Below are 24,279 nucleotides of genomic sequence, written 5' to 3' on the forward strand. Positions count from 1 at the left end.
ATAAAAAAAAGCCTAATAGAAACTGCTATAACAAAGATGCCCAAAAGAGCTTCTACTGGGATAGGCTCTGCCAAGTCTAACCAATGGCTCTGAAATGACTCCATCTACAAAGATAGAGAACATCTTGAGTTTTACCATTGATTACTACAGGGAAAAAAAATATTTATTTAATTTATTCTTTTATACATAATCTACAAAGCAGTGTATAGTCATTAGGGAAAATATGATATTTACACAATTCACAGTGGTTTGGTAATACATACATACAAGTAATAAACTATTTATGCTGGTGTCAGCTGGGAGACTGAAAGTTGCCTGCACTGCATTTGGTCATTAAGGTGATGAGGGATTTCTGCATTGGGTAGGACATTTTGCATATATCATACTGAAAGTTTAGCATATAGTGAGACCTGTACAGGAATCTAATACAATATTAAAAACTTCACTGCATAACAATTGTATCTATGAATGTGTATTTATAGGCTACCATTTTTTATACCATTGAATTGGATAGGTACTACATTTATCACTTTGACTTCACAGAATACATTAATGCTTTCCTTAAAGTTTTTTAAATTAATGTTATATGGTACAATGACCCAGTAACATATACACACACATTTAAATAAAATTAAGTATGCCTAGGAGTTATTTCAGTAAGTAAGTGAGAGATAAATGACCCAGGAAAACCAAGCGTTTAGCATATGGATGGCTCCTCTATAGCTTTGGCTCCTTCTGTCACAGCCTTGACACACTTGGCCATTGTCTGGGAGGCTCTGCTTATTGAATCTGTGGACAACAAAGAGATTTTAACATAATACTCACAAAATAATAAAAAACATACAATGAATCAGTAGCCCAGTCTCACCTGTCATGTAAAAGTCTTGGACAGTGAGCTGCGGAGGTACCAGAGGCTCTGAGAGGACAGTCTGATTAACAGCCTACGGTAGGAGACAGAAATTATTAGTTCATTGACACATTCACAATATTATTTAGGGAGCGCCAAGTAAGAAAATTGTTTGTGTGGGTGTACTGCAATGTTACAGCTGACCTTGGCCAGTTCATTTGCTTGCTGAAAGTAGTTAGCTTCCTCAACATCATCATAGCGCACCAAGTTGGGAGAAATCTCTGCCAATCTGTCCCGGACCTCATCAATACTGTCATAAGGCAGTGTAACTCCAGCAAGCTTTAAGAACAAACAAAACAACTGTCAACAGGTTGTCCCCCTAAAATGGTGCACTGTCCCCTGGTTCAATAACTTCATTTTGATCTTGATTACAAGGTACATCATTGAGCTAATTATATTCAAAATAAGGCCAGCGGGGCCTGATATCATGTGGGTTGGTGAAATTCACATCCCCGAGCATGTAAGCCAAATTTAATAAGATCAAAAGTCATACAGATCAAGAGATATACCATTATTGTGCCACCATGTGGTTGGTATGAATGTTCTACCACAACTTTTACCTGAATGTACAAATATCCATGATTGAGTTTATGTATTTTTGGGCCAGACCGTGACCAAAAATGTCTTTGTCAACAGTGGCTATGTATAGAAAAATAACCTTTGCCAATAGATGCTGCAAATCAAGTTTTGTGCAGGTATTTCATTTAGCGGCAAAGAACAAAATATTCCAGTGTTTTTCAAAAAAATAAAAAAGCAACATAAAAAAATCCTCATGGTGGACCTTATGGGTCTCGCTAATTGTAGAACTGCTATCAACTAAATCAGCCAAGTAAAGATATTCTTTGACACAGGCAAATTCAGCTTCGGATTTCAGATACATCATGGGTTCAATGAATTTATGAAATTGCTGAAAAACACATTCACTGACTGCTAAGTCTGGTCAACCCATAACATATTACAGTTCACAAGTATTTGGACAGTGACACAAGGCTTGTTATTTTGGCTCTGTATTACAGATTTAAAATTATACAATGGCAATGAGGTTTAAGCATAGACTGAGCTTTATTTGAGGGCATTTTCATCCATATTGAATGAACCATTACAAATAACAGTAGGTTTTGTATATAGTCCCAACATTTAAAGGTACTAAAAGTATTTAGACAATTAGCTTCACAACCAGATTTTATTAAGTAGCCGTGTTTGTTTGCATCATTAGTGCATACACAAGAGAAATTAACTATTTGGTAATGGGAAAGTATAGACAGAAAAAGAACTGGCATACCAACTTATCTGTCAAATAACTTGGAAGGGGTGTTATGTTTTAGGCATCTATGGCTGCCACTGCAACTGGCTCACTTGTCTTCATTGATAATGTAACCTGGGGTAGGATAAATTCTGAAGTGTACAGAGAAATACTAATAACTTGCTCAGATCCAACCAAATGCCTGAAAACTCATTGGCAGGCTCTTCACCTTTCATCAGGAAAATGAACATAAACCTTCTAGGGCTTTGTTGCTTTAGCAGTACGTTTGAGGGCCAAAAAATTTAATGTTCTTGACTCACCAAGTCAGTCATCATCTTAGATGGACTGAGGTGAAGTGAAAAACTGTCCTTTCGTCTGATGATTCAACATTTGAAATGTTTTTTGGGAATCATGGATGCCGCGTCCACTGGACTAAAGTGAAGAGGGAGCATCTGGCTTGTTATCACCACACAGGTTTTGGAGCAAAATATGCTGCCATCCAGACAACGTCTTTTTCAGGGAAGGCCTTGCTTATTTCAGCAAGACGATGCCAAACCACATTGTACACTTATTACAACTGCATGGCTCCGTAGTAAAATAGTCCAGGTGATAAACTGGCCTGTCTGCAGTCCAGACCTTTCAACCACTGAAAACATTTGATACATTATGAAATGAAAAAAACTGTTGAGCAGCTGAAATCCTATATCAAGCAAGAATGGGAATACATTTCGCTTTCAAAATTAAAGCAATTGGTCTCAGTTCCCAAAAGCTTCGAGTATTTTTAAAAGAAGAGGTGATGCAACACAGTGGTAAACATGCCCCTGTCGCAACTATTTTGAAACATGTTGCTGGCATCAAATTCAAAATGGGCATGCATTTTTCCAAAAACAATAAAATGTCTCAGTTTCAACATTTCATATGTTGTCTTTGTACAATTTTTAATTAAATATAGGGATAAATTATTTGAATCATTGCATTCTGTTTTTATTAGCATTTTATGCAGCGTCCTAACTTTTTTGGAAACAGGCTTGTACATACCCTCAAAATAAAGCTGCCAAAATGGACTGCACTGTACCTCAGAAATTGCACGGATGATCTTCCAGTCCTCCCTGGCCATGCCTGGAGCAGTGACAGCAAGTCTGGTCAGCTGGGCGCGGCCCTCAGTGTTCACATAGGTGCTACACTTCTCTGTGTAAGCTGCTCCAGGGAGAATTATATCAGCCATCGTTGCCCCAGCATCTCCATGGTGCCCTGTGTCATGATTTAAAACAAACACCTATTCTGACACAAGACTCACCTAAACAACATAATGCCATTACTTTTTCTTAAAAAAAAACAATGGCTTTAGGTCTCTGTTGTAGCAGTATATAGCTGACCCTGATAAATGATGAAGCTGTCCATTGGCAGGTCTTGGCGGGTGATACAGCTAGCATCTGCCCCAATGAGGAACAGTACTTTGGGTGGATTCTTCTTGATGACATCCACGCCTGGCTTGTATCCAAGGTCCAATGCAGCAACTTGACTGGCCACCCTGTAGTCAGTAATAGATTAACAAAAGGGATATTTTTAGTACAGCCTTTCAATAACATAATTTGACAAAATACACAAACCAATCTAAAACGTGTGAGCAAGCGTGTCATTATTACCGGTGAAGAACATTGAGAACCTTCCAGCCTTCTCCTACTCCACTGCTGACACGGGCATTCTGGGCAATGGCGGACACTGCCGCGTGTATAGCGGCCCCATCATCTCTCTGCAGGGATGCACTGCCCAACACCACTACAGGACGCTTTGCCTTGGCAAGAACCTAGGAACCAAATGTCAAACCAGCTTTGATCTGGCAAATCCTTTAGGACAAAAATGACTGAATATCCAGAGATGTGTAAATAATACAAGATTACCGTAGAGAAGGGGTGGGTCCCAGCAGCAATTTCCTGCAGGACCTCAGCGGACTCCCCCAGATGATCATAAGTGTAGGTCAGGTCCACCTGGCGGCCCACCAAGGCCACCTGCAGCTCGTTGTGAAGCCAACTACCAGTCGTACAAAATGAAGCGTGATTAAATCCTATTAGTCTTTTCAATGATGGGGACAAACCTTCCAGATTTATGCTTTCCAATTAGAAGACAGAGTGTAAATCAAGAGCTGGAAGCATCACACTGCTACAAGTAATTAACATGCAAATAGAGATGCCTGTGATTTCTGACAGGACGTAAATTCAAATTCAGCCCCTGATCTCCCAGGTATACCTCTTCCTGATGCGTGCATTGAAAAGCGGCGCCTCATAGCGTGGGTTTGTGCCAACGAGGAGCAGCAAATCAGCTTCTTCAATACCAGCGATGCGGGAATTCAGTAGGTAGTTTGAGCGCAGGTCAGATCTATAGGAAATAGTTACCAAATCAATGTTTGTCAAAATTCAATGTAAAAAGAAAATATACTGTCCCGGAGACAACTTGTCAGTAGGACGGTCTAGCCGTCTGTCTTTTGATGAGCCATTGTTTATTTCCGATTTAGCAGAAATGTGCACATCACTTCTGCAGTTATATTAAAGACAGGGCCATTTTTACAATGAGGCCACTGACGTGTTTCCACCACCAAGCACCACAGCTGAGAGACTGAGGAGAGAGCCCTAGAACTAGCCCAGACAGACGGTGAGTGGGTGTAGAAGCCTGCAACAAAGGATGCTGCAAACAGGGTTTTTCCAGCAAATAGTCATTTTAGATCAACACTGCTTATTAATGACTGATGTCATTTACAATATTAAAGGAGGCCGAAATGTTGTGACAAAATATCATCCAGCTGAACATGTAACCTTTTCTACAATTAGTCAATGCATATTTATTTCTCAATAGGGGAAAGAAACTGCAAATGATCAAGATGTGATTTTTGCCTTGACAGTTTTATTATGTGAATTTGATTTGGTTTACATGATCATCTAATCAATAGTCTTTTAATCCCACAAATGGGATGTAGTTGCTGCGTCAGTGCATTTAAACCCCATCAATATCACTGTAGTTCCGTGTTAGATATCTGACTATACACTCCCCAGTGAAGCCCAGGGGATAAGGTGGCTTGCACAGCTGAACATTTTCAGTCAGTAAAGGGGTAATAAGTTGATGAACAGCCTACTTAAAGGTGTATTCCGTGATGGCGACTTGTTGTAAAAGCAGCACTGTTGAGTCAAAACAGGTTCAAGAAAACTGCGTACTCTCATGTACACTATGTGCTGTTACGTGGCCCATGTCATCAAAACCACTTGCTTTCAAACTTGGAATTTTGGGGCAAACTTATGCATGATGGAGATCCTATTCCTAAATGAGGCACATGTGTGCAGTGCATTATACATCCAGCTCAAAATGGGAAGTTAAAACCCAGTTTGTCATCCACCAACGATGTCAACAATATGCTCATGCTCAGGTGCGCAGCCGCAAGGCCTTTTCCTTACTAGCAGCTACTCACTGTTTTCCCATCAGGTTGAGTCCTGCCTTACCCAGCTCCTTCCATAGGGAAGATCTCCTCAGTACACAAGTTGTCACTATTGAAGCGGTTCAGCAGGTCTTTCAGCGCTATCAGAGCTTCTGCGTCCACCATCCCTCCTACAATGGCTGCAATACTGGTACCTTGAGCTCCTTGCAACTGCGAAAGAACATACTGACTTCACAGGCTGCTCGTGTCTTCATACCATTTAATAGGCCAAACCACAAGGACATCAAAATGGAACACATGAATCACAACCGATTGTGCTTCAGCTCTGGTTGTTACAGAAATGGTATTTAGCTATGTAAACGCATAGCCAGGGCCTTATAATCATATGGATGTGTACACTTTAATAACAGCCATAGTTTAATGTACATTTAAACTACTTCAGGATGTACAGTATTGTTTAACTTGAGGACCAATAGTGGAGAGTTCATTCCTTTAATAAAAAATAGCCACAAGAGTGGCAGAAACGTACTGCCATCGAAACCCTGGAACTGTCTTCACGCACTAGATAATATAACTACTTGACGAGACCAGCATTGTCATTGACGTTTTTATTTTACAATGCGGTTGTAAAATCATCCTACATATTAAAGCACAATGGATGTGCCGTTAAGAATCTCCCTCAGCTGGCCAAGTTAACCTGTCAGACAGATGTGACTTAATGGTATCTCAATGTAAAGTCTCTGATAGGTAGCTACAGAAGCCATTTTAGACCTGAGGTAAGCCATTTTAGACCGGAGCCATTTTAGACCTGAGGTCTATACCTCAGGTATAGACCTCAGGTCGAAGGGAAAATAGTGTATGGTTCCTCTTAGTTAATATAACATAGGTATGTGAACAGAAGCCTTCAATATGTCCCATATATCACATACCACCCCAGCCACTCTCGTCAACGCGTCTTCCCACGTTGTGGTCACCAGTTGTCCAGACGCATCCTTCACCATGGGCTGAGTGAGGCGCTGACGCTTTAGGCCATCATAGGCAAACCTGCCGCGAGGGGGGGACAATAAATTCAGTGTTAATTCAGACAGGATGAATAAAATGTAAAAAAAACTGGTTGAAACAGCGCGAGTAACAACAGACAAGAGATCGCTCACCTGGTCTTATCGGAGATCCACTCCTCGTTGATGTCTTCGTGGAGACGAGGCAGAATCCTCATCACCTCCCCACCACGGGTGCTCACCACGATGTTGCTGCCCACAGCATCCAGCACGTCAATGGACTCAGTCTTTCTGCAAGGACAGAGGTCAGTTGATTGACCATCCACATCAACATACAAGCTGAACTTCTACTCCCGGAGCCGGAGGGCACGACCCCGCGCAGCGCATACCTGGTCTCCCAGGGACGGGAGGTGAAGGCATACGGCTTGGACGTCAGCGCCCCCACCGGGCATATGTCGATCACATTCCCAGACAGCTCGGACATGAACATCTTCTCCACGTAGGTGCCGATTTGCAAGTCGTTGCCCCTGCCAGTTGTTCCCAGATCCTCCACACCTGCAATCTCACTGGCAAACCTGCAAAGTGGAAATTGTTACATATAGCGGAAAGACATGGGTTTTCCTTGGGAGGGATTGGTAATAAGGCATGGTCTTCTGTAGTGAATGCTTTTAAGGCAGACCAGTGTTCTGATAACGGAGCCGGCTCACCGGACACAGCGAGTACACTGGATACAGCGCGTCATGATGGTTTTGATGAGGGGGCCTATGTTCTTGTCCTCCACAGCTCTCTTGTTCTCCAAGAAGCGGCTCCGGTCGCTGCCAAACTGCATGGACTGGTCCTGCAAGGTCAGCAGCACACCACGAACACACACTTTTAGAAGTCCAATGCCTCCCACTCGCGAAACCCACATGATTACAAACCTCTAAAAAGAGGAAGCTTGGACGTTTTGGGAAACAACTGGGTCTCTTTTCACCTGAAGGTCACATTCTCCTCCCTGGTCACAGATTGGGCAGTCTAAAGGATGATTGGCCAACAGGAACTCCATCACACCCTCTCTACCAGAAGACATGTGTAAAAGAATAAGGCAGTACACACACCTAATGAAAACATCCATAGAGACAGTTTATCAAAGGGATGATGGGAGTTCAGGTGATTACACCTACCTAGCTTTTCTTGTTTTGTCGGAGTCGGTTAAAATGTTCCAGCCCTTCATGACTGGCATGGCACATGCGGCCACAGGCTGGAAACAGATGTGCACGTGGTGAAAATGGAACAAGACAATGTATCTCAAAGATCAATACCTAGAGTTATCCACCAAACGGATTTCTTATGGAGTGGATGAACAGGGACCAAAGCATAATTAAAGCTTCAGTAGATAATAATATTTATAAAAACCCTGATTTCATTTTGCAATCACATCTTTATTATGAGTGTAAATACTTTGGAACAGAGTGGATTTCTTGGTGCTTTTACCGTCTTTAATGTCCTTTCTTTATTTTTTTCTTTTACTTGTGGGGCCAAGTTCTGCCTGTGGGCCAGTTGGGGAACCCTGGTGTACATCATAAACAGGGGTACAAGAAAATGCCAGCCATGCCAGCCTTCAATAACGGATAAGCACATACCTTCTGAGCTTTCTCAATCTCCACAAGACACATCCGACAGTTCCCTGCAACTGACAGGCGCTCATGGTAACAGAAGCGAGGAATCTGTACTCCTACCTTTTCACATGCCTAAAAACAACACATTAACAAACTCTAAGAAGCCAAACTTTAACGCCAAAGTTAGCATATACAAAAACAAAATGTGTAAAAGGGTATATTCCATAATTAAATAGTGAGTAGAGCCAGGACTACCTGCAGGACTGTGGTCCCTGGTTCCACCATAACTGGCTTCCCATCCACAAACACTTCCACCAGGTTACTGACAGCTGCGGGCGCTGCCGTTGCTACAGTGCGAACTGCGAGCACAGATGACAAACCTCACGTCGTCGGCATGCTTAATGTCACCCTCCATCTAACGGTTTGCATTTCACACAACGACATAGACTTTGCTAATCCCGTAACACTGTGCAATGTGAATCAGTTAAATGTGAAGTATACCAGGGCCACCGCACTGAACCACCTGCTCTGAGGTCAGAAGATCTGCACCCTTCCAGCCTCAGCCTGGTACAAAATCTTATTCCTTCAAGAGAAATCTGTAATCCTGATGTTAATCCGGCAGAATTGCCTGACAACTCAAACATGAAATCTTTTGCTGTATATTCTACTCTTTACATATGGCTAGTTACTGTTGTTTTAACAGTAATTGATTTGAGCCTTATTATAAAATAATTCCAGTGGGATTAACCATTAAGATGTGGCCAGCAACATACTGTATAATGTATTATTTGCTGTTATTTGAGCAAATCTTTGAACATTTAGTATAAGAAACGGTGGCGTCCTTCATAGAACAAACAGATTTAGTGGGTTGAGAAAGTATGATATCTTAGTCATTTTTACTGGTAAATGTGTTAAGATTAATGGTTTTGCTAACTGTAGCTGGATATATTGCGAGGGTATAGCCTAGACTTTTTATGTATAATTTTAGTTAAAACGCCAATTGATTTTAGTCTTTTTAAATACTGTTGCTATGGAAATGCATAATCTGTTGCTAGCAATCTGCACAATGCCTACTATTTTTAAACATGGTAACTTTGATATTACTGAAACAAATGGTGACATCCTTTATAGAATGACCACATTTAGTGGAGAGCTGAGAAAGCATGAACTTTCCTTTTTCTATAGTTAAAGTGTGTTAACATATGTTCGCATTTTTGCCAAGTAACTGCAAAATTAGCTTGTCAAAAGCAAATAATTAATGGAAGGAAATTTCTGCTGGTAAATGTGTTCATGTTATTGTTTGTTGGTATGTTTTGTAAGCAAAGTAAACACTAATGTGGTGTTTACTAGTGAGACCTGTTGTAGTTACTTATGAATGCATTACTGGCAGTGGCACCAAGCAAATGGAACGAGAAAGAGCATTTTTCTGCATTGGCTTGTAATTAATACAGACAGGCACAGAACAGCACAGGGATATAATCAAAGTTAGTGTTTGAAATATATCTATTGTTTAAAAGGGTATTTTTGGTCTTCTAAAAAATATTGTTGTCCCCATTCGCCATTTTATTGGGGAGTCCGGATCTACGTTCACTATTAAGTCTGGAACTTGTGGTATTTAATGGTCAGACAAATATAGAGGAAGTAGAAACTCAAATTCACTCACTCTACATTGAGACATTGTGTTTTTATGATACAAATGTATCACTGCTGGCATTAGTAATGGGTACCTTAAGCAGCCTAGCTGTGCTAATGTGACATGACCCTTTAAGAGTAAAAACTGTTATATGCACTTTGTACAACCCGTTATTTTTGCTTTTTATTTGTTTTATTACTGCTCTTGAGTTCCACAAGAAGAAAAACAACCATTTAATATGTAATAAATAAAACACATAGATGTTTTTTCAAGTAAAAAAACAAAAAACAACTGAACGCTACTCAGATCCATTATTCTTGCAGAGAAGAAACTAACATAGCATTTGGCCAGGAGGTTGGGTACCCAGACAAGGAGCAAACAGGTCAATAAGTACATCATCCACACACCATGGGCATGTGCCATAAGAACTGTGCTCATCTTACTCCTACAGGTGTAATAACATCGGTTGAATAATGCTGGTAAATGTATAAGGCCTACCATTGTTAGTGATTGCCATGCCCCCTTTAGAGTGAGCCACTCCTGAAAGAGCGCGACTCACAGCAGGTAGACGCAACATACTGCTGAAAAAGAAAAGCACACACATAAGCCTAGTAAAACGTTTTTTCCCCATCAACAGTATTAAATGTTTTATTCATAGGTGCAATCACATTCTTTGAGATATTTCCCTTAATGTTAAAATGGAAGCACAATTACAGATACAAGAAATATAAAAATGATTTGTCATCCAGAAGCATAGGTCTGACTGCAACTAAAGGAGCAAGATATTTAGATACTGTAACCATTAGTTCCGGAACATTAGATAGACTGACCAAAAAAAAAAGATAATTAAGGCGAAACACATAAAAGCTCGGCAAAACATGCTTCTCGTCAACACAGGCACATTTGTTATCTCTATGGACAGTACCACCTGGGCGTCTGCAATTAGTGATGGCCATTCGAGGCTTCATTAGCGTTATTTCAGCAGCTGGATATTATGCTGGCATCACTCAGATTTACTTCATCACAATAAAAGACATCATTGAAATTTCTAAGGCAATAAAGTAGTAAATATATACAGTGAAAAATAACAGACAAGAATAACATTGGAACGAACATTAAGAAAGTCGTTAAAATCATAACAAACCCCCCCCAACCGGAAGTGCCATGATCTGCACTCACTGACTTTGTTTATAGTGTAATGAATCACTTTTAATAATTAGGTCAACAATGCATAATTATTGGGTTAAATTAAATAAATCAGTTGTTTTTCGTGAAGTCATGGAATGCATATGAATTCATTAGAAACGATAGATAACAGCTTTCTTACTCACACCACCAGGGAAGATATGATTTTTAACAACTTTGTAAATAAGGAGGAACAAATTCAAACCCCTGGGTCGCATTTAAAGTCCATAGAGATTATACATATGCCTGTTGAGGTAAAAGTTACAAAGAGCACAGAATTATATAAGCTATGTATATGGTTGTAGATCTATGACCAGGCGTAAACATTTCACATTTTCAGTTTCCATCTAATGCAAGACGTTTTGATCACAGAAATAATTTATGTAGCCTAATGATGAAAAATCAGTTGAGTCCTGTTAGTTCCGAAGATGGACGTTAATATTTACATTTTTTAAATGGTTATTTACAATCTGCGACTGAGTGAAGTATTTTTTGACAACACACCTACGTAAAAAAAAAAAATATTACAACCTCCACCATCTCTTGAAGTTCGCGAGGTTTCTTATTTCAAGCGCGATTTAACTACAACTTCCTTTTAGGAATTAGGAATTTAACTCGAAAACGTTTACAGAGCGTTTGGGGTAATCGTCCAGCTATTATATTGCATTTGCAACGTTTCGAAACAAAAACGTTGTTTTGAAGGAATGAATACACCCCCTACGATATCTTCCTAGTTAGGTAAGAATACGGTTACGTAGTTAGCTAGCTGGCTGCAATAAACACGTGAATTACCCGCATTTTTATTAAACCAGACATAGAATAGTTACCGTTCTCTATTAATTAAAACAACGAAAATAACAAGAGTGTGTTGCAATGAAAACAAAGATCCATTAATTTCCATGTATGAGCATAATCAATCACAACATTGTAGGCTATGCTAACGAGTTAGCAAACGAATACAGTACAGCTTTTTACAATCCCCTTTCGCGGTGCTTGGTATGGAACTTGTCATGATTGTTTTCAATACATCTTCAGATAAAACATGTCCCTTCTACTTTTAAGATTCATGTACACGAAAGCTGTGAATGTTTGTTCTTACCTTGCCACTATGACGTCGCTGGCGCCTACAGTAAATAGTGCACCCCAATGACTGACTGCGCACTTCGTCTATTCAGCTGCATCACGATTTGGTAATCCCTATATACCTCAGTGGGTAATCCCCACTAAAGCTGCCATCTAATCAGTACATTGCAACATAAATATTGAAATGTACTATATAATTCCAGTACCAGTCAAAAGTTGGTACACGTAATCATTCAACGGTATTTGTTCAGTTTGACTATTTTCCACATTTTAGAATAATAGTATTAGACAACAAAACTATGAAATAACACGGACTCATGTAACAACCCAAAAAGTGTTAAAAATAATTTGATTTGATATATATTCTGCCTTGATGACAGTTTGGCACACGTTTTGCATTCGCTCAACCAGCTTCATGAGGCGTCCTGGAATGCTTTTCAATTAACAGGTGTGCCTTGTAAAAAGTTAATTTGTGTAATTTATTTCCTTAATGCGTTTGAGACAATCCATTGTTATGATAAGTTAGGTTGGTATACATAGGCGTGTCGGTGTGTCCAAACTTTTGACTGGTACTGTATGTGTACTGTATATACATGTATAATTTCATAATATATACACTGATCAGCCATAATACTATGACCACCTACCTAATATTGTGTAGGTCCCCCTTTTGACCGCCAAAACGGCCCTGACCCGTTGGGGAATGGACTCCACTAGACCTCTGAAGGTGTGCTGTGGTATCTGGCACCAAGATGTTAGCAGCAGATCCTTTAATTCCTGTAAGTTGTGAGGTGGGACCTCCATGGATCGAACTTGTTTGTCCAGCACAAACCTCAGATGCTCGATTGGATTGAGATCTGGGGAAATTGGAGGCCAAGTCAACACCTTGAACTCGTTGTTGTGTTCCTCAGATTGTTCCTGAACTATTTTTGCTTTGTGGCAGGGAGCATTATCCTGCAGAAAGAGGCCAATGTCATCAGGGAATACCTTAGGTAGGGATAATACTTCAGGCCAATGCCAACAATGCTTAGGTAGGTGGTACGTATCAAAGTAACATCCACATGAATGGCAGGACCCAAGGTTACCCTGCAGAACATTGCCCAAAGTATCACACTGCCTCCGCGGGTTTGCCTCCTTCCCATAATGCATCCTGGTGACAGGTGTTCTCAAGGTAAGCGATGCACACATATATGCATTTGCTACCATAAACTTAAACAAAATACACATTTAAACAAATACATTTTTTTAAATCTATTACACAGTTGTAAGTTTGTATAGCCAAACTTCTACATTCTATCTAGTATGTTAAAGTATTTGCACTGGTGGAGAGAATGTGTCCTTGGCTGTCTCAGTAATACAGTTCAAACCATTGTTCTTCCTATCGATGCGTGTAAATACCTGAATCCAAATCTAGTTTCATTCTTTGAATTTAGTTTTAAATCAAATGTCAATACCCCACATTTCTAAACATTGTGACAAGGTATAATGGCTGAATACACGGTGGTGGAGATAATTACAATGCTGCTTCCACGGGCCATGGTCCCATGGTCACAGATGTGCATCTTATTACTCAAGGTAAACATTTTTTTTTTTGCAGCGTCAGTCTAAGAAATAACAAGGAACAGCTAGATTTTCATTGGAAACAAATAGAAAGTTCAGGCTATAGTTAATGTACAGTGAATGACATTGGAAATGCACATCCATGGTGGTGGAGAGTGGCAAGGTGGCAACAGTCTTGCTACAGTGAATTAGTGATAGGTGTACACATCTTGTGGGCTTTTGCTTTGATCACCTATTTGGGTAGCATGTTTATTTGTTCCTAAGTGTATTGTCAAAGAGGTTACAGGCAATATCCTGTTAGTTCCCTGGAGAATTTGCCCAACTCTATATAGCAGTACTCCTGGTGCCTAATAAACTTCTGCATCCTGACAATACAGACACAATACATATTGCTACACACTACCAATAAAGAGAGATTGGATTTATTGTTATTCATTTAACTTTAATATAATATAATTTACAAATTGCTTACACTGCAAATTCCCTCACAGGGAAATGTATGCCACACTGAAAAATAACCTGCAAATACAATGTAAACAGAGATCATTTATAGGACTAATGTAAATAGATTTTAAAAGAAGGCCTAGTAGAACTTTATTGTGCGCACCAGCCATATAATAACTGAGAATAATTAGGTTCAGATTACTTTTTCAAATCCTGGAATTATTTTTATTTGTGCAAGTTATAATTTTAGCACACAGTTTCACTCAGGTTTTCCACTGAGAGCAATTTACAGTCAACAGGATTTGGCACTCTGAGTAATTCCTGCTTGGAAGTCTCCAACTGAAACAACTACAAATTACATCAAAGAAGAATACTGAAAACATCTGGTTAAATAATGGTTAGACCAGTTCTAAATGGTAAAATGGCATATTTTGTCAGTTTCTGCTTTAGGTAACTGGGTTTAGAAACAACTGCATTACAATCATACAGCGGATGATTCTGTGGGCTCCTCTGGTGGACCTACATCTGCATTGATGTCTGCTATAGACACTGATTCAGTTCCAGAGATGGACTGACTGAGCTCCCGCAGAGAACTCTTTGTGATGTCAAGACACGAGCGTTTCATGAGCTGGCGAACCTTCTTGCCAACCAGCATGTAGAGGATGGGATTGATGCAGCTGTTGAAAAAGGCTAAGCTCGTAGCCAGCGGAAAGCCTGTTTTTAGAACTGTGTGTAGGTACAGTGAAGAATGAATGGAAAGCTCCATTAAACTAAATGTATGAAACGGTGCCCAGCACAAAAAGAAGGCAAAAATTACAGCTGAAACTATTTTAGAGAAACCGGAAATGCGTACAGGACTATCAGACTGGTGGACTTTGATTGCCAGGAGAATTCCTGTCATGCAGATGGCACTGAAGGGCAGTAAGAAGCCCACGGTCGTGCGTATGGCCACCAACGTGATGTGTCTCATAGCAGCTGTATGTTCATCCTGGAAACTGAAGTTATTGAAGCACACCACCTTGTCATGGATGTGCATAATGTCCCGAAATATCAGGGTAGGGAGGCTCAGTAGAGCAGATGTCCCCCACACACAGCCACATGTGATCCAGGCACACCTGACAGTGCGACACCTCTGAGACCAGCTAAGGTGGACCAGTGAAACATACCTGTCTAGACTGAGTATCATGAGGAAGAAAACGCTGGCATACATGTTCACCACAGACACAAATGAGTTCAGCTTACACATGACCAGTCCAAAAGACCAGTGGAAATCTCGAAGCACATAGTCGATGGAGAAAGGTAAAAACAGAACAAACACAAAGTCTGCAATAGCCAGGTTCAGCAACCATATACTGTTCACCGTTCGTTTGCTTTTAAAGGCAGTCACCCATATAACTACTCCATTTCCAGTGACACCAAGCACAAAGGAAATGCTGTATATGACTACTGATATGATGTGCAATGTCATCTTTTGGGAGTATTCACTTCTGACTTCAGGGTCTTCAAAGTCTCCATACTCTTGATAATCATAGGTGTAATTTACATAATCTTCTGTGTATTCGTTCATTGTTGCAACACCTTTGAAAGCAGAGGTCCTGCAAAAAGAGAAAACAATGACAATTTGCAACATACAGATGTGTTAAATGTCGAGATTTCTCAGTAAAGTAAGTTTATTAAAAAGCCTGAACCGTGTCTCTCTGGGATTCAGAAGAACTTTCAGTATATTAAATTGTTTCTGAATGTCGTCAAATGCTTGTTGTAAGTTCTGAAAAGCATTCTCAATTTTAGAAGAATTGGAATAGACACTGTGTCTTCACCATACAGGTTTACATTTACATGCATTTACAGGTTTTACATTAACACATCACATGAAGTCGCTCTTTTACTCGTGTATACAAGCAGCATGTGTTAACACAGTTGTGTTAATTACTATGTAACTGTACAAAAACAACATTTAAAAACATGTTACCAGAGGTACTGTTTTGTCATAATAATCCATGTTTTTTTTAAATCATTGCTTCTCACCTAATGCTGATAATGCCTGTACACTTCTTTCACACAAATGCTCTTCTTAGTGTCCTGGTGGCAATTCCTCAAATTGTTTCAAATCTGAGATGAATAATAGTTCAGGAATACCGGGTCATACTAAGCCAACTGAAAAGAGAAGATGTGGAGTGCCCACACCCTTCACACACACATTCAGGCATGGCTAAATCATGACTAGAACCTGCTTGTCTCCTGCTTGTTTCTTCTGGGCCTCAGTTAACTCATGTGACATAAACACAGGAAATCGTCAGGAAAACTGTCTCAGTTCCTTAAACGTTCCTTAAAAACAAAAACAGAACGCATTTGTTTTAAATGTGTAGCCCCATAAAAATATAGATATTTGTGTACGAAAACAAGTGCCCTGATGAAGCAGGCTTTGTTACTTATGCTCGGGCATATTCGACAGATAACACTACAGATATATTGCATAAATAAAACTGAGGAAAATTAACGATAAAAAATGCATCTGACATTTAGCGAATTCCGTTTTCCTGTGCGTTATCCAACAGACACCGAAGCCGCATCTACATACCTTTCGGTCGCTGAAGAAAGTGGGATTTCTGTCCTGCCAATAAGTCCGAATGAGTTCCACGAAAACAAACTTTTGTGGTTAAGTTGAAGTTTTAAGTTACCTCTATGGCAACTCAAATCCTAATATTTCACAGAAAATTTACATTTCAAACTCCATGTCTGTTCGTATTCATGTTGAGGTTGCGTTCACGTTTGGTTACCCTAGTCAAGCAAGTAACATAGACAAGCCCGTTATAAATACTCAAGTCCGATCGTATCCAAGTGGGCGCGTCTTCTGAGAATTACAGAATGAAGAAAACTTTTGGACCTGGTATAAAAACACACCTTATTTTAACGAATGTCATACAACTGACCTTCAGTAGCTTATATTTATATATAATTTAATTAAAATTAATTTTACTAAAGAAATGCATCTCGGGTACCGGGCGATTTGCTCATCAATACAGATCTACTATATTTTGGGGATTAGCTCAAATGTTTTAGTGATGGGTTACGCGTAATATCGGTAAGTATCATCACAGTAAACAGGAAATAATGTCTGCCTCTGGCATGGTGCACATAGGGGAGACCGGGGATTGTTGTTACATTTTGGACATTTCTGTCTATATCCTGAAGCTCTTTTGAGCCAATGGATTCAAAATTGTATACAAACTAGTTACATGTCTGTTATTAGAATGTGTAGCAAAAAAAATGCATGGTTTAGTCACAAACACAAGGAGTGAAATGTAACATTATAATGTACCCTGGGGTCAAATGTAAAATTATTAAATACGGATTATGTGGGTGAAGTATATTAGTTACTGTCAGTCATAGTAGTGAGACATTTGAACATAGTACTTTTGAAAAAAATGACCATTACTTAATATTTGTGTGTGTGTTTGTGCTTGTTTGTCACTGTCAGTCTAGGCATACTGAAATTCAAAGAAAACATAGGACTGAAAGAGAAAAAAGAAAGAAATATTAAACATACAATGAGTCATATAGGAACCAGCTATGCAAATACACACAAAGGAAAACAGAAATTGAACAAGGGAAAACCAAATATATCACTGACACAACAAAATAAAGGTTTTAAAATAAAAATAGAAATTATTTTAAATAAAATCAATAATTGACTTCAAAGCCCTCTCAAATGTGACACATTGGTACTCAAACATGTGTTTGAAGGCAGAAATTAGTAAGATTGGTTTACATAATGGAGAGGGCTGAGATAGTGTTTGGAACAGGCAAATGCTCTACATTTAAATTTTACCAATGCTAGTGCTTGTCCCTATCCTAATCTGTATACACAGCATTAGGATTCGGAGGTAATAATCGCGGCATTTTGCCATGGTCTTAATACTTTTCCAGTTTCATTTCATAAGTGAAGAGGAGGACACAAGTCATGTCATTGTTTAATATTCCTCAAAGATAGGCTTCTACACAGGACGTTTTTAATGATTTCCTTAAACGTTTTCGAATTTACCTTAAACTTCTTAATTTAAGAGTTAAAATGTAAGCTCCACTGAGTGAACCAATCACATTAATTTCTGCTTTCACGTCAGATTTGCCTCGAAGACTTGAGTAGGTTTGAGTAACATAGTCTATCAGAGTCTATCAGAGTTGGGGAGTACGCACGAAAAGCCACGTATATCTCGATATTTATATACAACAACGTCAATACCCTTTTTGAGAAATTGCCATTTATTTTTCAACAATGTTTTGAAGCAATGACTGAATATCTGAAAGACCTTTAGCGTGTAATGTAGAGATGTAGCCCAATCATATTGAAGTAGAAAGCAATGGTTTAGAAACACTTTCCAAAGGCACTGTAAATAACCCATAAGGTAAAATGCAAATTCCGTTTTTGGCCAGCTATGTAAACTCTAACATTGATTGATCCCGCAAAAGTTGTTCAATTGGTTATAGGCTATTCCTATTTTTTCCCAATGCCTCTTAATATGAAAGTAATCTTAAAGTAATTCTAAGTAATCACATTACGTTACTGAGTTTGAGTAATCAAAAAGTTACGTTACTGATTAAAAAATGTGGACAGGTAAATTGTAACTGTAACGGATAACATTTAAAAGTAACCTACCCAACTCTGTAGTGTATGTAAGATCTTAAATTGTACATGAGTGACTAGAGTTGTTTGAGCATGTATGAAAGCCTTCCAAGTTATCCTCTCAATCTAATACCATTTTTTGAAAGACATTTAAATAAAAAATAAAAATTGTGGAAGGGTTTGACTGATTTAAATGTTTCATATAGAAGTGATATGTTGCCTTAAAATGTGCACATTTTGAAGCAACTATCAAAATTTACAAATGCAGAGTGATGTTGACAGTCTTTTAACTCTAGGGAGACACCTCTGCAGCATAGTTTAAACTCCAGCCGGTTGCTGTTTAAGCAGACTCCATCCTCTATTTCCCACTTTCTGTCTTTTATCAATAAAACTATAAAATGACATAAAATATGTAACCAGACAGGAAGGCAGATAGCCCAGCAGATGTAAAGTATACATCCGAAGCGTCAGATCGCCCTTTCTTTTCCCCACGGGAGGAAACCCAAGGAGCAAGCAGTTGATCTGCAGCACAACCAGGGGGACTTTAGACAGGGACTGCCACGAGTCATTTCAGCTAGGCAGTCCTGAGGCGTGGCCCTATTCCTTCTATAGTTAAACAGGACAACAGGAAGCATTTCTTGGATTCAAAGGGACACCTGAGCATACATTTTCAGACGGACCCTTGTCCCCCGTCACATAAATTAATGCAACCTAAACAATTGTGACTTAAGACAGGACAGACTGATCCCAGTCCCCCAGCACAATAATATAGCGCACATGCTTTTAGCTATTTTTCGGTCCACTCTGCTTCAACGGAAAAAAAAACGCTTGTGGAATATGTTGGTCTAGTTAAACAAATCTTTGACTATAGGGTATGTGGGTGTTCACATCATATCGGAGAACCTCAATGATGGTTACAGAGCAAGTCTAATCAATAACACATAAGAGTCAGGAAGTCCAACCCAGGTCTTCAGAAATCCTTGATATTGCATTATTGTTGATATTGCATTATCGTTGTTTCACAATAACTAATGTAAGAATCCAGCCATTACATATAGTGGTTACTTTTGTTAATAACGTATCCGGGAACAGTCAAAGAACAGAATTCAATTGTCTCTTGAATGGTATCTCAATAAGTGTAGTCTCTTATCTCACACTAAGCATATGCTACTCATCATCTTGTTCAGATTTGAGAATTTATGCAAAATCCAAAGCATATATAGGTGTTTTTGGATTGATTAAATGAAATCCCTAAAAGAAGCAATTTGTATGAAATGTGACTCACTCTTTGACCCTCTTACTCTGTGAGATAACTTAACAGGCCTGTCTCTTTATCTTTGCCAACTGACCCAAACTCACCATCCCACTCCGGTCCATTTAGCCCTGAGGGAGAATCTGTCAGGTCCAGAGAGAGAAAGAGAGAGAGACTCACTCACTCACGGATTTGATGAAGTGGCCTGCCAGTTGTGCCAGGCAGACATCCATGAGTATTCCTGCCAAACTATCCTCCAGGAGAAGGCTCAGTGCTGAGGGGGGCCTACTGGAAAATTGACAGCAATAGCCCAGAGAATCCAAATGCGAGGATGGTATCCGGTAGAGATAGGATAGAGCCTAATTTTACACACGAGTTGTAAGCGCAAGCATTTGGCTTCATTCTTTTGACTTGACATGTTGGGCCTTAAATTCATGACTGAAATGAAAGCCTTGAGTGAGCATTTACATGACTGCATGAAAGAGTGTTTGAGAGATGAAATCTGGAGGTTCCATAAGTGTTTTTACACATATAGTCTCATATTAGCAGATTCAAGATCTACGTCCACGAGCCAGGAGTCCTGCATCAGCAAATCTCCCGTGGGCAGAATCTGTATGATACAGTGAAGCTTGCAGATTTTGCCAGATTAATTCTGAGTTTCAGAGACTAGGCATGAATTATTTTCCAAAGAGTGGCTACAAGCCTGCAAGCAATGAACAGCAACAAGCCTGTCTAAGCCCACTGCTTTGGAAACCTACGCCTCTTGCTTGTGGGCAAATTTCTTAATTTTTACAAACCCACGATGAAGGCCTATCCCAAAGAAGTGGGACTGGTTTTGCTGTACGTTTCTTTTTATCTACTCTTTTTGTGTACACCCAACTCTGGCAATGAATCCTGTATGTAAGTCCCCAACCTCTTCAGTGAAACATTGAGAGTGACTTGCAAGTCTTATCTTGAAAACACAGCTATGAAGGCCATCATTGACATTCACTGGTTCTTTTACATCAGTCAATCAATCAATCAAATGTATTTATAAAGCCCTTTTTATATCAGCAGTTGTCAAAAAGTGATTTTACAAAACAAAACACCCAGCCTGAAACCCCAAGGAGCATGCAACAACAGTGTTGAAGCACAGTTGATAGGAAAAACTCCCTATGAGGGGGGGGTTCAGCAGAGTGGCAGCTGGAATTGTCAGGTATCATCTTGATCTGGGACACAACCAGGAGGACTTTGGACAAGGGCCATGCTGCATTGATGTAGTAATTTGTGCAAAAGGAGACCTGACCAAGTACTGAGTGCATAAATAAACATACTTAGGAAAACTTTGCAGGTGTTTTGAATTAATTAGCTGATTAGAGCTCTTCTCAGGGCGACATTTCTGTATTTAAAATTTTGTATTTTAATATTTTTAGATACTGGATTTTTGATTTCCAAGAGCTGTATTCATCAAGACTGAAAGAAAAAAGGCTTGACATGTTTCACGTTATGTGTAGTGAAACTAGAATATATGAAGGTGTCACTTTTTAATTTGAATTACAGAAAAAAAATAAAAATCCACAATATCCTAATCTTTTGAGATGCACCTGTATAAAACAATAATGGGCCCAAAACTGAGCCTTGAGGAACACCAAAACATACCATTGATTTGTCAGAGGACACATACAAACTGATATCTTTCAAATAAATATGATTTAAACCAGGCTAGAATGTGTCCGTGTAGCCCAATATGGGTTCCCAGTCTCTCTAATAGAATGGAGTGATCAGTAGTGTCGAAGGCAGCCCTAAGATCAAGTAGCAACAGAACAGATGCGAAACCTTTGTCTAAGGCCTTTAGAAAGTCATTTGTTACATTTACCAGGGATTCCGTTGTTAGGAAACAAATCTTTCTAGGATTTTTGAGAGGAACGGGAGGTTCGATATTGGCCTATAATTGTTTAATATATTTGGATTCAGATTCGATTTTGTTCAGAAGAGGCTTTATTTCTGCGATTTTTGGTGAGTTTGGTACAAATCCGGAGGATGTTAATTGAGAATGAAGCAATTAATTATGTTCAGCATTGACTGACCTAGCACAGGAAGTAGCTCTTTAAGTAGTTTTTCTGGAATCGGGTCTAGTTGACAGTTGGGTTTACAACTCATTACTAATGTAGTGAACAAGTCGAGGGATACAGGGTCAAAAAGTCCAAGTGTCCCCATTGACACCAGGTCAGAGAAGTTTTGAGGACTATACCTACTGAAGGAGGAGTCAGTTATTTGTATTCTAATGATGATGATCTTTCCATCAAAGACATTCATGTATTTATTACTGCTGAAGTGAAGACCCACTTCACTTGTTGAGCATTGCTTTTTTGTTAACTTTGTAATTGTATCAAAGAGACTTTTTGGATTGTTTTTGTTCACCTCAATCAAGTTGGAGAAATAAGCTGATCAAGCAGATCTGAGTGCTTTTCAGTATTGTAGTGTACTGTCTATCCAGGCTTGTTTAAATACTTCCAACTTGGTGGAGCGCCACTTTCGCTGCAATTTTCTGGAGGCTTGCTTAAGTACTCTAGTATTGTCTGTTTACCAGGGAGCAAGTTTCTTGTTGCGTATTTCTTTTGTTTTTAGTGGTGCAACCATATCTAAAGTATTTCACAGTGTTGAGTTTAGATCCTAGATTAGATCATTTGCAGATTAATTTACTCTGATGAGCAAGCTTGGAAGAATATCAAGATACCCAGTTGTAGTCCAAACATTTATATTACAGCTTTTAAAAGTTATTGTTTCGGTTGCAAGTGGGTTTGTTGTATTACAGGAAATGTAATAAGACAGTGATCCGATATTCCAGGATTATGGGGAAATTATTATTTAGATCTACTATTAGATCTACTATTAGATCTACAATATCTATTGCACAATATTTATAATATCTATTATATAATATATATGTACAATATCTATTACAGAATATCTATAATATCTTATCACAGGACTAAGTTTAAGGTATGATTGTGGCAGTGCGTTGGACCTGAGAAAAATCCCACTGAGTCAATTATGGCTTCAAAGACTTTAGCAAAGCAGACATTGACCTGCTTTTCCACTAGCTCCAATCAAACAGATCCAAGACATGTTGTAATAACACTGATCAGGTAGTTTGTTGTAATGGGGTTAGATCATGTGACCAGTAACCAAAATCTTTCCACATCCCGTCCAGTAATCAGGGGATTTTCTGTTCTTATGCAAGACAGTTAATCTTAAACCATTGTCTGTGAACACAGTATATTGCTGAATCCACACATGCAAGTTAAAACTGTACCATGCAAAGAAGAAACCATAAACAAGATACAGTAATGCTGCCTCCTTCTCTGGGCCCAAGCTCATTGAAGATGGACTGAGGCAAATGGGAATCATGAATGCCGCTTCCTCTGGGCTAAAGTGGAGAAGGACCATCTGGCTTGTTATCAGCACACAGTTCAAAAGCCAGCATCTGTCATGGTATGGGGGTGCAATAGTTTGCATGGCATGGGTGACTTGCCCTTCTGTTAAGGTACCATTAATGCTGAACAATATATACAGGTTTTGTAGCTAAATATGCTGCCATCCAGACAATGTCTTTTTCAGGGAAGGCCCTGCTTATTTCAGCAAGACGATGCCAAACCACATTCTGCACTTATTACAACAACATGGCTCCAGAGTAAAATAGTCTGTGTGCTAAACTGACCTGCCTGCTGTCCAAACCTGTCACCCATTGAAAACATTTGACGCATTATGAAATGAAGAATATGACAATGGAGATCCCAAACTGTTGAGCAGCTTAAATCCTATATCAAGCAAGAATGCGAAAAATGTCACTTTCCAAACTACAGCAATGGATCTCAGTTCCCAAACGCTTACAGAGTATTGTTAAAAGAAGTGATGCAACACAGTGGTAAACATGCCCTTGTCCCAACTTTTTTTAAACGTGTTACTGGAATCAAATGCAAAATGGGCATGCATTTTTCCAAAAACAATAAATATTTCTCAATTTCAACATTTGATATGTTGTGTTTGTACTATTTTCAATAAAATACAGGAATAAATGATTTGCACATCTTTGCAATGTTTGTAGGAGCCAATCCTATAAGATCTCTTCGAAACTTTAGTTTTCTGTCATGATAGAAAGTTTTCTGTCCTATTTTGTATGTTTTTTACAAGAGACCCAATATCAAAGCAATTACCACCATATCACTGCTCATCATATAGGTTGTCTATGCGGTGGGAATCAGGAATAGCCCAGTGAAAGGCTGACTTTCTAAGAGATGATCGGGCTCTCTTTTGAAAAGTACCTGCACGTAATTTAAAGCTCGGCCACG

At 39.2% G+C, this 24,279-nt stretch overlaps 2 protein-coding genes across 7 annotated transcripts; both read right to left on the reverse strand.

Moving 5' to 3' along the window:
* Positions 1-145: 145 nt before the first annotated feature.
* On the reverse strand, positions 146-12,234 carry LOC105024759 (NADH-ubiquinone oxidoreductase 75 kDa subunit, mitochondrial). 3 transcript variants are annotated; one of them, XM_010894925.5, is made up of 19 exons: positions 12,088-12,234; positions 10,302-10,381; positions 8,426-8,529; positions 8,195-8,302; positions 7,736-7,812; positions 7,546-7,627; positions 7,280-7,410; positions 6,962-7,147; positions 6,729-6,863; positions 6,504-6,618; positions 5,639-5,784; positions 4,398-4,526; positions 4,052-4,181; positions 3,797-3,957; positions 3,527-3,681; positions 3,226-3,401; positions 1,052-1,186; positions 869-941; positions 146-789 (listed from the first exon to the last, which is right to left on the reverse strand). In XM_010894925.5, exons 2-19 carry the CDS (start codon positions 10,378-10,380, stop codon positions 698-700), a joined length of 2,214 nt encoding a protein of 737 aa, XP_010893227.2. In that variant the 5' UTR covers position 10,381; positions 12,088-12,234; the 3' UTR covers positions 146-697. The 3 variants fall into 3 exon arrangements, with proteins under 3 accessions (XP_010893227.2, XP_019910553.2, XP_010893229.2); XM_020054994.3 differs by having other exon boundaries at positions 10,302-10,384; XM_010894927.4 differs by lacking the exon at positions 12,088-12,234 and adding an exon at positions 8,046-8,121 and having other exon boundaries at positions 8,291-8,302.
* Positions 12,235-13,242: 1,008 nt separating this feature from the next.
* On the reverse strand, positions 13,243-17,086 carry gpr1 (G protein-coupled receptor 1). 4 transcript variants are annotated; one of them, XM_020054996.3, is made up of 4 exons: positions 16,654-17,085; positions 16,303-16,400; positions 16,101-16,184; positions 13,243-15,670 (listed from the first exon to the last, which is right to left on the reverse strand). In XM_020054996.3, exon 4 carries the CDS (start codon positions 15,640-15,642, stop codon positions 14,557-14,559), a length of 1,086 nt encoding a protein of 361 aa, XP_019910555.1. In that variant the 5' UTR covers positions 15,643-15,670; positions 16,101-16,184; positions 16,303-16,400; positions 16,654-17,085; the 3' UTR covers positions 13,243-14,556. The 4 variants fall into 4 exon arrangements, with proteins under 4 accessions (XP_019910555.1, XP_010893233.1, XP_010893231.1 ...); XM_010894931.4 differs by lacking the exon at positions 16,303-16,400; XM_010894929.5 differs by having other exon boundaries at positions 16,101-16,400.
* Positions 17,087-24,279: the final 7,193 nt, after the last annotated feature.

The sequence above is a fragment of the Esox lucius genome, chromosome 16, assembly GCF_011004845.1.
Source record: "Esox lucius isolate fEsoLuc1 chromosome 16, fEsoLuc1.pri, whole genome shotgun sequence".
Classification (NCBI taxonomy): Eukaryota; Metazoa; Chordata; class Actinopteri; order Esociformes; family Esocidae; genus Esox; species Esox lucius.